The sequence below is a fragment of the Terrapene carolina genome, unplaced genomic scaffold (genome assembly GCF_002925995.2).
Source record: "Terrapene carolina triunguis isolate 2854851 unplaced genomic scaffold, T_m_triunguis-2.0 Scaffold236, whole genome shotgun sequence".
Classification (NCBI taxonomy): domain Eukaryota; kingdom Metazoa; phylum Chordata; order Testudines; family Emydidae; genus Terrapene; species Terrapene triunguis.
In genome coordinates this window covers 9139992-9155953 of record NW_020664587.1, presented here as the reverse complement: position 1 = coordinate 9155953, position 15962 = coordinate 9139992, and the positions used below count along the sequence as shown (strand labels likewise).

General features: G+C 43.9%; 1 protein-coding gene across 3 annotated transcripts in view; it reads left to right on the top strand.

The window, feature by feature from the left end:
* Positions 1-15962, top strand: part of ARID1A (AT-rich interaction domain 1A) — a 77599-nt gene that overhangs the window by 26003 nt on the left and 35634 nt on the right. For all 3 annotated transcript variants that reach the window (XM_024203319.3, XM_024203320.3, XM_024203322.3), the window contains exons 2-4: positions 909-1121; positions 1870-2331; positions 3419-3532. In XM_024203319.3, coding sequence (XP_024059087.2) covers positions 909-1121; positions 1870-2331; positions 3419-3532 — 789 coding nt within the window. The remainder of the gene's footprint in view (positions 1-908; positions 1122-1869; positions 2332-3418; positions 3533-15962) is intronic.

Below are 15962 nucleotides of genomic sequence, written 5' to 3'. Positions count from 1 at the left end.
CTGGTCAAAATTACAGTCAAGGGAAATGGAGGTGGTGGTAGCCTCTTCCTGCAATGTCCGCCATGAGTGCACGTGTACTTGGATAACATGTTTTTTAAAAAGTCTTAGTTCTAAAACTCCATCCTTTCTATGGGCATGGCTCTAAAAGCTGAGGGCATTTTATATTGTTACACGTTTCAAAAATTACACAAGAAACATGTCGAACACACTAAAAAGTGGAAATGCAGCTTTACACATGCATTGGTATGTACACCTGTAGCACCACACTCTGAAATAAACGTCTGGATTAATGCAGTAGTGTGGCTGAATTTAAATGCACAAAAGGCTAAATTAATCGCATGTAGAGGTATGCAAGAAACTATCGGTGCCAGGAGGTTGCTGTGGGAGCCATAACATTTTGACTTCTGTGCGTTTTAAATTTTCAGCTGTAGCGTTCATTAACACAACTTTTTACATTGAATTTAATTATTTGTGTTGTACTTGCTGCTTAAACCATTCCCTGATATGGGAAAAGACTCTTCCACTTCTCATGTGAAATGACTGCTCTTTAGTTGGATATATTAACTGACTTCCCTTTCCCCTAATGACCCTTCTCTCTCCTTCCTTTCTCCAGGCCTCAGAGGAGATGGCAGAGTGTAAAAAGATTTCTCACAGCTGAATTAGGGCTGTGGGGAGTATCTGTAGGCCCTGTGTGCTTGCTTATCCTCCAGAGAGTGATGCTGTATTTTATAGCAAGACTGCAGTTTTGTCAGCTGATAGCTCATTAGTTGAGGAGATGCAGGGCAGCTTGGGTTTTATTGCACCCCTTCTTGCTGACCAGTTCCTTTGATTGTTGTATGGGAGTAAGGATTGTATAGGCAAATGTGGTATATATTCAGTTTGTATACACGTCATAACTTTCTTCACAGCCATCAAGCCCAATGGATCAGATGGGGAAGATGAGACCTCAGCCATATGGAGGAAGTAACCCGTACACGCAGCAGCAGGGACCTCAGTCGGGACCACAGCAAGGACATGGATATCCAGGGCAGCCATATGGGCCACAGACTCCCCAGAGATATCCCATGGGAATTCAAGGCAGGACGCAGAGTGCAATGGGCAGCATCTCATATGCGCAGCAGGTAGAGCAAAAAATAAAACACCTCTCATGCTTCACCACAACCCATTCTTCTCTGACAAGCAGATGAATGAACTCTTTAAATATGGCTTATGAATGTGTGTACTAACGGGACCGGTCTTCAACAAATTCAGCTATGTACCAGTCTCAGTTATTGAGGTGAAAATATCATTTGTTTAGGCTGTGTGTTGTGATGCGGTTGGACTGATGTGTGTTGTGATGATCTTGCTTTCCAGAGAGGTGACAATAGATCTTTAGTATCACAAGTGTAAGGGGGGCGGGAGGGGAAGACAGTTAATAGATTAAAACAGCATCTACACAAATCTTCAAACTAGCATAGAGATATAACTACGCCTCAGAGTAATGTAAACTTCAGGTTGGGGTGGCTTATTGCTTCATACAATCATTTCCTCCTGATCTCTTGCAGAATTCAAAAGGCTGCCTTTGCAGTGAGACTTCACTCTTTGTGGTGATTTACTTACATTTGAGGATGGACTAATCGACATCCCAACAAAGTCCTTATGGGTCCATATTAAAGATCTGTTATTGCCAGACGGAATCTGGCACACCACTGGCTTCGCTGTTTCCTCGGCGGCGTACTCCTCTAGACAGCAGCGTTTCCATTACCTTTCCAGTTAATTTCCCAGCCTAGCCACCTGAGAGTCATGTCTGCAGAAACTCCCGATTCAGACATGTTCTGATTGTTCGTGGAATCTGTTTCTAACTTGCATAATTCTACTCTCCTTTTGTAGATTCCTCCTTATGGACAGCAGGGCCCAAGTGCCTATGGACAGCAGAGCCAGACTCCATATTACAACCAGCAAAGTCCCCATCCCCAGCAACAGCAGCCTCCATACTCTCAGCAACCACCATCCCAGACCTCTCACTCCCAAACTTCTTATCAACAGCAGCAGACTCAGTCTCAACCTACACAGCTTCCGTCCTCCCAGCCTCCATACTCCCAGCAACAGTCCCAGCCACCTCATCAGCAGTCCCCATCACCGTATCCCCAGCAGCAGCCCACGGCCCAGCAACATCAACAGAGTCAGCCTCCATACTCCCAGCCGCAGTCACAGTCGCCCTACCAGCAGCAGCCACAAACGCCGCAAGCCGCCGCCTCTGCCCTTTCTCAGCAGTCTTCTTCGTACCCTCCGTCACAACCACAGCAACAGCAGCAGTCCGCGTACTCCCAGCAACGCTTCCCACCGCCACAGGTAGGACCGCCGCTGCTCGCTATCTCCCGTAGGTAACTACAGGAGTTTGCAGAATTTAGTTCTCTGTTCATTTTAAAACCAACGAACCCCTGCTTACCTAGGATTAAACTAATAAATGTATCGCCCTCTTAGCTCTGCAGAGATCTGTATCTCCTCCGGCTATGATGTGGAAATGAGACCACTGAAGGCACTGAGTGGTCCACAGAGCTCTAGTGTTTATCGTAGTGATGACGCACTTCTAGGTCTTCAAGAGATCACGCTGCTTGCTGCTTTTGTAGCCCAGTGCAAGACTCCAAGACATTGGGAGCCTTTTTTTATCACTGAAAGTAACAAGCCTGTCTCTGCACCCTGAGTGGCTACTTTGTTGCTTGGGTGAGGCTTTTCCATGTAAACATGGCCCCAAATTTGGGGGAGGAAGCAAATGAAGAATAGATCCAAAGTGACCTGGAAAGGTCAGAGTAGCGGGGAATGTAGACAGCCCTACACTTGTGGGGAAGTGAAATACCCAGCACAAATATGAAATGGAGTTTTTAATCAAAGAGCAAGGCCTGTTAAGTTAAAGGTAAAATTATCTTCATCTGCCTTATGTTCTAATAATTAAGCATGGAGTTGGCTGAAAACCTTTGAAATTCACAATCTGTGGAAAAAGATCAAAAATCTTGACAGAACTTCTCAGACAACTGTCCTGGTTTTTTGGACCGGCTCTATTAATATATGTAATTAATTACCATAGTTTTCCAGAGGAAAGGTATAGAAGGTAGGAGGAGAAAGTGCCTACAAGAGATCTTGGTTCTTAAGTGGTCTGTATTGTGAAAAATAAAGCAATAACTGGAAAATCACTGTCTTTTTAGACTCCTAGTGCTGAAATTCCTTCTAGTACAGACACTTGGCCTAGCTGTCCATCAGCAGCCTTGATCCTATGTGGAGGCAAGGGATGCTAACTTAGTTCCTCTATTTTGTCTCCCTCTTTGTTTTGGATAAATGCCCTCAAATGGTACGTAAATTGTTGCCTCCTTATTGTTGGAATACTCCCAGGCCGATTGCTGTGGAGTCCATATTTCACTTCTGTGTTTTCTTTGTGTTTCAGGAGTTATCTCAAGACTCATTTGGGTCCCAGGCATCATCTGCCCCCTCAATGGCTTCCAGTAAAGGACAAGAAGATATGAACTTGAATCTTCAGTCAAGGCCCTCCAGCCTGCCGGTGAGTGGTGAGGCTGTCTGTAAGTGACTGATGTGAGGGTAACCAGGATCACTAGTACTGAAGTATTCCAGATAGAAGCAGGTATAGAGGCTGCCGACGCTTCTTGCTTTTAGTCAGTAGCTTCTGATTTTCCCCTGGAGATTAGATATAATTTACAAAGGTAATGGAGCCGAGGGTAAACTTTTTTTTTTTTTAAACCCTGAAAGCGCTGGCCTAAATATTCATTTGACTGGCACTCTGGAATGCTTATGTTTTTATGTTCGGTCTCCAGTTGCCGAAGAGAACTGATCACTGGGGCAGCCTCTGGTTTTGTCCTTTTTAAAATATAGGGGTGCAGTGGCTTGTTCTTTTGGGTTTTTTTTTCTTTCTTTCTTTCTTTTTTTTTTTGCATTCCAATTTAGCCCAGTATTACATGTATTTTAATAGTCTAGTAGACTTGTAGCCACTACCTGTGTGTCAGAGAATTATTATGTTGCTGATTTGTGCATCTTGGGTCCAACATGACTGAACAGATTTTGAATAAGACAGGTTACTCAGTACCTGGAGTTAGGAAGATCAGCTGTAGATAGCTCCTTTCACTGCAGCTGGGACAGTAGTTACCTCTTAATTCCAAATCTGTTTGCTATGTGTTTTTTAAACATTTGAACTATTATATAGTTTGTAAACTTATCAGATATTTGGGTACAGCATTCTGGCTGCTTGTTGAGCGAGATGTCTTCTATCTTGGTTTTAAACTTCCTAGAATGTAGCAATTTAGTGGGGAGGGTTGATAAATTTCTCCTTTAAAGGTCTGGAATGGGCTGACCAAGCAGATCCATGCCTATGGCCTGGTCTACACTACGGGATTAATTCGGATTTAGCAGCGTTAATTCGAATTAACCCTTCACCCGTCCACACAACAGAGCCATTTAGTTCGAATTAAAGGGCGCTTTAAATCGATTTCTGTACTCCACCTCGACGAGCGGAGTAGCGCCAAAATCGATTTTGTTAATTCGAATTAGGGTTAGTGTGGCCGCCACCACCGAATTAATGTGGTTAAAATTAATGGGGTAGTGTGGCCGCACACCACCGAATTAATGTGGTTAAAAACCGAATTAATGTGCTTAGTGTGGCCGCGCACAATCGAATTTATACAACCTGTTTCCCAAATTCGAATTATCTAAATTCGGATTAATCCCGTAGTGTAGACATACCCTATGGCTCAAAAGAAGAGTTTGAGCTGTTGAACTCAGTTTGATTTCACGGAAGAATTATTTCCCCTTATAACCAGATGGGAGTTCTTTTCCTTTAGCACCCAGAATAAAGCTCCTTCCTAAACTGCAGTTGGATTGGTCAAAGGAGAACGAGTTGTGTGCATAGCAGAAGTTATTCTTGCTCTCAACAGTGGGATCCAGTTTTTTGGTCTGTGGTGAGCCCTTCTAAACAGTTCCATGGATCATAGGGGCAAGTTATGTCATCAAAATGCAGATCAGACTCTAACTTTGATAACAAAATGGGTTAAATTTATTTTGGTGTTGGCTCCTTTTGGACCCTGATTTTGAAGATTAATTTCGTTCTGAGGTGTGGAGAATCTTTAAATAGCATGTTTCTTTCCACACACTCACTCTCTCTCTCTCTCTCTCTCTCTCCAAGTCCTTCTTTATGACCCATCTTCTGCCTTGCAATGTAGGGAAAGTGTAGCCATTGAAGAAATCGCTCTGAATCTGAGCCGTGGAGTGTCATGATTAGTAGCACTGTTGATGCTGTCTCCATGAATCCGTCCAATCAACTCCATCTGACTCAGATTATAGGGGTGAATTGTTCTCTTTAGCAGAAGTGGCTCCTGCTCAGAGCCAAGTGGGAGTTTGTTTTTGTGGTGTTATGGATAAATGTGGTCTCTCCTTGAGCCCTCTTCAAATTTACCTTCAAAGAGGCTCTGTTGTGGAATAGCAGAATTGGAAATGTGGGAGTTCTGTCCTGTTTAGATGCTTGAATTTTAACACATCCATCAGTGTTTGATGTGTACTTAAGCTTCCCGTGTGAGAAATCTCTTCTAGAATTCTGTAGCATATGGAACTCAATCTAGTGTTTCGTTAGGAGTTTGCTCTGTGTAAGACCCAGTGTTCTATTTAACCAAACATACTTTACAGCCTTTCAGTCTCTCAGACTTTCAAGGATTAGGTAGTGAAATCAAAGGCCATCAGTCAGTCCGTCTATGGCTTCCTAGAGCCTGGTACACATCCCTTTTTTTTTTTTTTTTTTTTTTTTTTTTTTTGTTTTTTTAAAAAAAAAAAAACAAACCTCAATTTTTGTTTCCCAGAATTCCATCTCCTGCTAACATGAAGGGAATTGTTAACCCTAGCTTTAAGGTGAACACTTTTGTCTACTTACTGTCTAATGCACATCCAATTTGGTGTCAAAGAACTTCTGTACCTGTAAAAAGGGAATGTTTGCCGGTGTTATCTACCCATTTTTGTTCCAATAGGCAACCTTTTCCTCGGTTTCTGTACTGGGAGGTTTGGCGCAGAATAGCTTGATAGGGATTTTTTTTGGTTAAAGTGTAAATATTTCATTCTTCTCCCCGTGTCCCTCAAAGTTGGATGGTCAATCAGGGATTTTGGATTCCCCCCGTAATAGAGTAACTTTCCCAAGCAACCATATATAAATGCCTTATAGAACCATAGGTAGTACTATAGCCTTTCACGTTTGAAAGCTTTAGGTGCTTCCCTAAGATCAATAAGCCCTGCAGAGTAGCCACTATTGTGCGCCTTGGTAACTGGCAACCTATGAAATGCAGCTTCTTAAATCCTGACCTGTAGAGAAGCCCTGGCTAAAGTGAATACTGCTGTTTTCTAGGTCTCTCTGCTTAGGAGGTATTAAATATATTTAAAGACTTTTTTTCTTAATTGCATAAGGGCCAGAGGTTCCATATGTCTCCATCAGACTTAGTGCCTGTGTTGAAACTTTAGGCAACGAAGTGGGAAACACTTCCTTTAAAAAATAAAATAAATAAATAAAAGTCAGTCTCTGAGATACTTAACCATAAGTCTACCAGGAACGTCCAGGCTACGTGGCACTTCTTGCCAGTCCAGGCAAGATCTCTCTGAGGAATGTGTAGCTGGTCTCTGGTGGTGGTGTGCTAGGAATCTGTTCAGTAACTTTAGAGAACTAATCTTTGTGTCTTTCTCTGATGTTTCTTTCTTTCACTGCTGTGAGAATCTGAAATATAGGAATGTTGCAAGAGGTTGAAATTCGTTTCACAGACTTATTTAATGCTTTGTTTGCTCATCTGTAGATTGCAAAAAATGTCTAGCCTTCCACTTTGGTTCACAAGTTATTGGGCTTTTATAGCGTAAGTCCTTCTTCCTGGTCTCTCTCCCCCTTTCTGAAGAATAGACTTGAAAAGCATGTGAGTAAATCTACTGCGGCTACCCAGTGACACAGATGTCTTTAAAGCAGTGGCAGATCCAGGTAGGTGCCTGCCAAAGGCAATTTTCCCTACAATAGTCTGGGTGAAGAATTTTTCTGAAGAATTCTTTAATTCCTAGGGAGTCTCTATCAGCAATTCATTAAACTAAACTTAGATAACTCTTGTGTATGGGAGGGGACAGTATGTAGTCTTAGGCTAGGTCTACACTACAGCGGGGGTCCGACCTAAGATACGCAACTTCAGCTACGTGAATACCGTGGCTGAAGTTGCGTATTTTAGGTCGACTTACCTGGCTGTGAGGACGGGGGAAAGTCGACCGCTGCCGCGCTGCCGTCGACTCCGCTGCCGCCCCTTGCCGCGGTGGATTTCCGGAGTCGACGGCAGAGCGATCAGGGATCGATTTTATCGCGTCTTCACTAGACGCGATAAGTCGATCCCAGAAAACTGATTGCCTGCCGCCGGACCCTCCGGTAAGTGTAGACAAGCCCTTAGTGTCTGGATGTAATAGATGGTGTAATCATTAGTATAAATCTCTTTCTCCCAGGGGATCCTAAACTTCTGATCATCAGCAAGAGACTCTCTGGCAGGTAGCATCCAGTTTATTTGGTGTTCAGCTTCTTGAGACCTTGACTTTTCCTGAATCTGAGGACCATATCTCCAGCTATTAATTACAATAGCTTCTCTCTGGTTTGGGAGGAGTTGGCTTTCAGCAGTGTTTAGGTGAAATCAGAGAGCGCTCTTCTGTGCCAAGTTTGGATCCTTTCTTGTATTCCCTTCCTCTTGTCTTGTCTCGTCTCCTCTTGAGCTGTAGACATCCTCAGTATGACTGGAGGGGGAAATGGCAGGTCAGTGTTTCAAAAAATACTAATTTTCCCTTACGTGAGAGACCTTAATCCCATGCAGAGTTTATTGCACAACCTTCACAAGCCTAGTGGCAGTGCATTGTCCATAAATAAGAGTTGCAGCTTTCTCTAAGGGTTAGAAACATGGTTGGAAGTGCGGGGATGTGAAATGTCTAATAGCTACTTCATCCATTTCTTCTCCTTTGCCTTCCCTTGATTTCATAGAATATCGGGGTTGAAAGGGACCTCAGGAGGTCATCTAGTCCAACCCTCTGCTCAAAGCAGGACCAATCCCAAGACAGATTTTTGTCCCAGATCCCTAAATGGCCCCCTCAAGAGTTGAACTCACAACCCTGGGTTTAGCAGGCCAATGCTCAAACCACTGAGCTATCCCTCCCTCAACGGCCTCTGTTACTCTGTTCGCCTTTGACTGCTGGCCCTTCTGGCTGTGAAGATCGCTTCTAATTAGCATCTTCCTTGATTGGTGTTCTCAATGTTTATGTAGTATGGTGGTAGGTTTAATGTTTCTGTTTCATCTGAAGTATGACTGAGCTGAACATCCCATCATTATCCAAAGGGCTGTGTGTTAAAGTCTAGGCTAGGAATTTTTTTTGCAGAAGTCCCTGAATTCTTCAATCACAGGGGTTTTTTTCCCCTTCCTGTTAGGGATCTTGATGGTCTGTTTTCCCCTCTTTGTCTCAAGTTGGTTTTCTTGCTTGCAGACACTTGATTTTAGGCAGTTCTCTTGGAACCTTAGAGAATTATGTGATTAGAAGATGGAATTGTTCGCCTACATCTTTCTTCAAGCTCCTATCTTGATTATCACGACAAAAGTTTTTTCTCTCCTGCTGATAATAGCTCATCTTAATTAATTAGCCTCTTAGAGTTGGTAGGGCAACTCCCACCTTTTCATGTTCTCTGGGTGGGTGGGTGTGTGTGTGTGTGTGTGTGTGTATATATATATCTCCTTACTATATGTTCCATTCTATGCATCCGATGAAGTGGGCTGTAGCCCACGAAAGCTTATGCTCAAATAAATTTGTTAGTCTCTAAGGTGCCACAAGTACTCTGTTCTTTTTAAGGCATTCCTATGTCAGAAGAATGGACGTGTTGGTGGCCTGGTAGGGAACTCAGAGACGTTTTACCTGTGGTTTTGTAGCAGGCATCAGAGTATGGAATTAGGATGCAGGGCCAAATCCTCAGCAGATGTTGCTCCACTGATGAAGCTATGCTGATTTTTTTTACTCCAGTTGAAAATCTAGCCTGTATAGTCCACCAGTAATGACTAACGTGTGCATTTATTCATCAGTGGAGGGTGCGTTTGCTAGACCGTGTGTTGTCTCTCACCTTGTTCTTATAACTGCACACTAATCTTTGTAGCCCTAAATTGCTGCTAGGTTTTCTATGCCAATAGAAACTTGCTCCTATTTAAACTTGGCTTTCTGTTGTTTCTGCAAACCAGCCCTGTGCTTGTCTATGAGGGCAGGAGATCTTAACCTTGTGGCTAACCTGGTGAAGCCAAACAAGTTTGGTGGTGGTTTCAGGTTGGTTTGCTGAAGGGACTCCGACTTCTTCCTGTTATGAGGAACCGTGGTAATATTTTGGGTTGGGCATAAAGTATTGCACTCCATAAACAGGTATAGGGTGGCTTCCCTGTCAAAATGAAAATGGCGGAAAACTAGTCTTCAGTTAGGAACAAATTTTGATCATCTCTTCAGTTTATGAAGGTGAGATAATCTTCACCCAAGCAGAAATGTGTACATAAAATTGAGGGGGAGGGGGAAAACTTCAGAGCAACCATGAGTGCCGGTTCCAGTCTGCAATTTCAGCATCGGATGAGCTGTTTGACTTTACTGTAGAAGGTGACTTCTGGTACTGGCAGCTCTGCCCTAAGAGGAATAAATAGGGTATCGAGTCACCAGGGTTGTGAGTTATGGATCTCTTCCACTGCTTGGTTCTGAGTGCAGGAGGAGGGGAACTGCAAGTATACAATAGGTTTAAATAATTTACTGGAGTCCTGGTTCAAGACTGGCTTGCAAGAGTTTTTGTGAAAACTAACTGCAACTGTGCGCTGTAGCAGTCCCTGGCTTACTGGCTGTCCTGAGGACCTTAGTGAGAGCTCTTGAAAGCTCTGAGATATAATTTGGAGAACATCAAGGGACAATTATTGTCGACATACCTAGTAATTTATAACTTTTCCAAGTCAGAGCCCTAGTTGTGGTATTGGGACTCTTTGGCTTAGCTTTCCGGGTATTTTAAAGCTGATCTGCTTTGATACTGCAGTTTAGTAGCCGCATGTACTGATCACTCGCTTGCCATTGGATGTTTTGGGTAATAGGGTCTTTCACCTCTTGAGGACAAAAGGGAATTCAAAAACCAAATCTCACTTTTCACATTCACTATGGCTTCATAGTTTTGCAGTCTAGATCATTTTCGTTCAAACTCTACAATAGTTTTGGGGAAGGGGTGAAAAGCGGCACTGCTTTCCTGTTATATGTGTGGTGTGGCAGTCTGGGAATTATTTGGCTGTTCTCTATCTCCTTGCCACCCCAAATACTTAGCATACATTTATTTCTTGGCATCTGAGGCTTGTCAGGAAGTGCTGGTGGGATTAGCTAAATTTACCATTATTTCCACTTTTCTGTCTGTTTCTCTCTCTCTCTCTTTCTCTCCTCCCTCACCCTTTTATATTTGTAAGTACTGAAAGGTAGAATAATTTGTGAGTTCAGTCAGCTGTGTCTGTGAGTAAAATGTCATCTTCTGCACAATCCCCCTGACTGGAAATAATCAGAACAGCAAACTAAATTATGGCTAAAAGCTGACTTGAGGAAGTTGCTGCTGGGGAAAAAAAGCCACAGATGTCTTCATTTGAATGTTAGGTGCTGAAGACCAAGTTAAGAGCCAGGCTGGTGACTTGGAGGGAGAAATACACATTCATAGTTAAATCTAATAATGAACTCAAAGTCTGCTTCCTTCCCTGTTGAGGCTTCCTGCTAAACATTTTTTGTAAACTTGTTTGTTTCTGGTCTTTTGGCTCCTATTTCTGACTACAAGACATAGAAGAGGACCAGCGATGTATAAATGTCAAGGCCATTTGTCACTTTAATGCTATCGTGACTGGGCACCACAGAAATGTTTAGACTGGAAACACTCCTGTAACTTGTCCCAAAGTGTGCAATTCCTGAAATCCTATGACTGGTGCTTCACAAAGGTTGCTACAAAGCCTGTTTTGACAATGGGAATCGAATGAATCCCCCTGTATCTTCTGTCAAAGTCTCCTTGTTAATTCTTCTAGGATTTTCTTTTCTGCTATGATCTTGGGGCTGGTAACACTTTCCTGCTATTTCTCTGGAGCCCTGAGCTTATCTGAACTTTGGGTGGTGGTGGTGGTTTTTTAATAGCTCTTTATGGGCTTGAGAAAGGTGTTGAATGCCACTAGCACCTCTAGTACATAATCTAACGACAAGGTGGGTGAGGTAATATCTTTTACTGGACCAACTTCTGTTGGTGTGAGAGACCAAACTACATGGACCTTTTCCTCATGACTGGGAAAGGTACTCGGATCCAGGAAAGGTAACTTTCCAAGACCTAAAGAAGCTCTTTGTAGTTCGAAAGCTGGTGTCTCTCTCACCAACAGGAGTTGGTCCAATAAAAGATATTACCTCACCCACCTTGTCTCTCTAATATCCTGGGACTGACATTGTTACAGCAGCACTGCACGATCTTCTAGTCACTCTTGTGACCTGTTTTCTGTGTGTGACCTGCTTCTCCAGGTTGCTTTGCTATTTGTCCATGTGGCAATTTCTCTCCTCCCACTCCTCCCTCCAGCTTTGGACTAAGCTAGTCTAACCTGGTGTTTAGAAGGAAATTCCCCACCCCCACTGCTGTATCGGCCATGGCTGTTCTGAACAGCGCTGAACCCTGTGCGTTCGTTTTCTCTCTGCCGGGGTAGCCAATCCGCTTCCACCTTATAAATCATGCTGCTCTGAGCCACTGATGCAGTTTGCTTTCCCCGTGCTTCGTGCTGGAGCTTGTGCTTGCAGCAGATTTCGCTATGCTCGATCCAGGGCCCGTTTCCTGTTTCTATTCTGGTCGTTGGTGGCTCAGCTCTGCTTCCTGCCTGTATATGTTACACAGATTCCCCTAACTGCTGGAGCCTTTTGTTTTCATAGGAACAATTTCAATTAGCTGGTTTTATATTTGTTAGTTTTCTACCTCCTTTGAGGAATGACAGAGGTTGTCTGAAAGACCGTCTTGTTTCTTACTGTTCACAATTTGCTTTTAAGTCTGGCTACAGTAAATAGGCAGGTCAGTGTTTAATCAGGAAATTGCTGTAGGATGACCCATTCTGATCTTGGATTCCTAACAATACAATAGTCCTCTTCCCCCTCTCCCCCCCCCCCCCCCCCCCCAGTCAGATACAGCCAGTGAAAACGTAAGGCTGTCATTTTGCACCCTAGAAGAGCTCTAGAGAGTATAGTCTTTGAAAGATGGCCTTATAGTTTGAAAGCTTCTCCTGGGAGGTCTGTTGAGAAGTGAGGAGACCTGTTCCCTTTTGCCACTGGCTCAGTCTGCAGAAGTCTCTCCCTCTGGCAGTCTGATGTGGTGGGAGCACTAGTCTCTGCAAAAGCCACTAACCTCACTGGAGCATTGAAGAAAGGTGGGAGGGGCACGGAGAACATGTGCTCTTTCTTCTGCTCTCGGCACAGGGTGGTTAAGGGATAAATGGAGGTGGGTAACTTTTTGGCTGATAATTGTACAGACTTTAGCACCATCTCACCTGAGCTCTCAATTGACAGGAAGCATCATTGTGTAAATACATCCTTGGCATTCAGGACTGACTTCTTCTGGGGGAAAATTGCCCCCATGTGGCTGTCATGGGAAGGGGTGTGTGTGTGTGTGTGTGGTAGGGTAGGATCAAGGCTCAGCTTCCTTAGCGTACTCTCTGCTCTGCCCCCTTCTGGAGGCACCAGCTGCTTTCCTAGGTCTGTCCACGTCCTTACTGATGTAGGATTTGCAGTGTGACTTCAGACAAGCCCTCAGTGAGGAGCAGAGGAGGAGTTGTATGATTGACTTTATTATTTTTAATCGGGTCTTTATCCAGGAAGGAAGAAAACCTCTTAAAGGCTGTTGAGTTTCCTGAAATGACAAGAAAGATGTCTCTGATAATTGACTGTTCTGGTAACCTCTGACCTCCAGGGCTAGTAATGGGCAATCGTCAACACGTGGAATGGGCTGGGTTGCCATGGTTATGCTCACTTTCTTCCCCCCCTCCCCTTGCCCCCACTCACTCCTGTAAACTGGTGGGGAAGGAGAATTTCCTAGATTAAATACCTCAGTTTCCCAGCTGGTCTAGCTCATTCCGATCAACAGCATAATATAGGGATGTGCTGCTGGACTGATTTCTCAGAGCAAAAGTGCCTTCATTGTGAACACACAACTCTGTGCCTTTAGATAGCCCCAGAAGGGCTGCTACAGAATTAATTGCATGGAAGTGACAGCCAGCAAGGAAAAGGGGACGGGTGTTTTCAGTGGCCTGGTCCAGAGGAGGGAAATACAAGATATGTCTGGCTTACAAATATTTGATTCTGGTTTTGTGTTTTTTTGTTTTTTTTAAATTCCAAATCCCCTTCCCATCCCCCATGAACTTTCTGACTCAAATCTTACTTTCGGGGGTATTGTGCTGTCCTTGCTCAGTTTTTGGTACAATCCTTCTCAAAATTCAACGTGTGGGCCAAGAGCCTTGTACATCTCCTACAGTTTTTTGAATTCCTGAGTTTGCTGCATTTCTTTGCCCACCCAAACTCATGTGTGGTTGGCATGGTGGTGTAATCACATGCGGAGATGACTAAATGCTTCTGGAGTCTGAATTGAACACATCACAGATGAAGAATGCCTTGCAGATGATGAGGAAGCAAGGCTGGGAACTCGTATCCTTAGGGATAGACCGAAGGGGTTAGCTTTCTATATATGGGCAGAGTCTTGACCTCAGATGAGACACTGCATCTTTTGTAGATAGAGGATGAGGTGCATTTGAAAACAAACAAACCTAAAACACAAGGTTGTGGTCAATCATTTGAGAGTTGTACCACTCTTTTACATTTTCCTTCCCAAGGCCATAAGTTGGACCAAGATTCTTGACTAAAGTGGTCTAGATATGTGTCTCTCCAGAACATGAAAGTGTTGCTGGGAGCATCTTCTAGCAGAAAGATTGCTTGAATAGTCAATGTTGCCACTAACCACATCCAGGAGTTACCTGTGCTCTTTCCACAGCCTCTTCTGCTCTGACCTGTTTGGGGATCAAAAAGTTTTTGGCTTGGGACTTGAGTCCTGGTCCCTTCTTTTGTGCTGCCATCCATTTGTTGGGCCAGCCTTTATGATGAAACAGTTAAATAACAAATAATAATCAGAATATAAATCTAATTACCTTGGCAAGCCAGGAAAAGCCAAAATAGGAGCTTTTCCACCACTGCTTTGAACATTTCCTGTCTTACATTAATGCTAATTAAATGCTAGAGTGCTTTGTAGAAACTGAGAGAGGGGTCCTCAAAGGGTTAAATGTAAGCCAGTTTTGCTGTTGTATTTCCCAAGAACTTGCAGAAGAGATCAGCACCCAGCATTCCCCGAGGAGGGAGAGAATGCTGGCCTCCTAGATGGTGGGTTTTTCCTTCAGCGACATCTTGTTCCGTGAATGAATCACGTTATTCCTTCCTCTTACTTTCTGCTGCCACTGTAGCTTTGAATTTCTCTTTTTGAGAGGAGGGAGAACATGGGGTTTGCTAGTCTTCTCAGTGTTTGGGGGGGGGGTGTTTAATTTTATTTGGGGGGGGGGTAGAGAAGAAGGGGTGGTGTAGAACAGAAGCAGTAGGTGTGATTTGAAGCTCCTGCTGAGCAGATCTGTGGGAGTGGAGTATCGACCTCTGAAAAATCAATGGCTGCTGCAGTAGCCGTGCTTGGTGTTTTGCAAGGTCTCCTGTTGTAGGAATGTAGTAAAGCCAGCAGCACTTTTCTCTCTCCCTCCCCCTTGATTCTATACCCAACCTCCACCAAAGCAGCCAGACCCACCTAGATTTGCTGAGGTGGATTAGAACAGCAGCTTATTTTTGCAATTGAGTAAAATTTCTCGTGTGACACTGAGCCCCTCCTCCTGGCAGCCTCCTTTCCAAACGCTCCTTCCCTGCACTGCAGCTAGAGCCAGCAGCTTTTACCAGTTTGTCTGAAGCCTTCCTGGAAGAGTGAGCTTTTCAGCTTGCTTTTTAGAAACGGAAACTGTACAAAGATCGCTCTGCCATATTCTAGTCCCTGTCCTGGAACAGTCGCTTGACAGCGCTGATACTCTGGAGAAGCTCAAACCTCCTCATGGAGGAAGGGAAGGAAAAATGGCTTGTCCATAGAACAAAAAAGGAGACTGAATACTGAGGAGTGTTTAGTTTAGTTACCTTTTTAGCATTTAGTTTTTGTTCCCTTTTGGGCCGGGCAATGACTGGCACAATTTTAAAGACTGGTTGGATGGAGTAACTCCCACATGGTGGGACTCGGAGTATTTTATGCATCCTTTAGTTTGCAACCACGATCCTATCACTCTTTCTTTCTTCCCAAAAAATGCTGTGTGCCCTCCAGGGAGGAACCTGAAAACTGTCTAGTTTGTAGCTGCTCTCTCGTGGTCCTTGTTCAAATCCAATAGATCTCACTGTGAGCTCAACTGGGAGTGACACATTAGGGAGGGTGGAAACCTGATTGACAGTTATATTTAAATCTCTTCTGGTTGCTGATGGTTAAAGCTTTTGAAAAGGGATGCAGGAGAAATGGGGAGGCTATGAACCAGGTGCACCGATATCTGCTCATGGCGCACTGCGTAGAACCGGGCTACGGTGGTGCTGATTTCTTCCTCCCGGTATGAGAAACGGGGAATGCCTGGAAAGTCACCTTCCTCCCCAAGGTTGTTACAGTTCCGGAAAAGTGAAGTGGGGGGTTTTTTTTTTTTCTTTCTAGTTTAATGAATGGAAAAAACACAGAAATAAAGGCATCTTCTCTCCACTTTGGGAGCATAACTAATGTAATGGAAGAAAGCAGTTTGGGGCCGAGGGGACACAACCCTGTATTGAAGTGTGCAGCTGCACTTCAGTTATTTTTGGGTATAAATTTTGTTAGAAATTTCTGTTTAAAGGTGGCTGGAGAA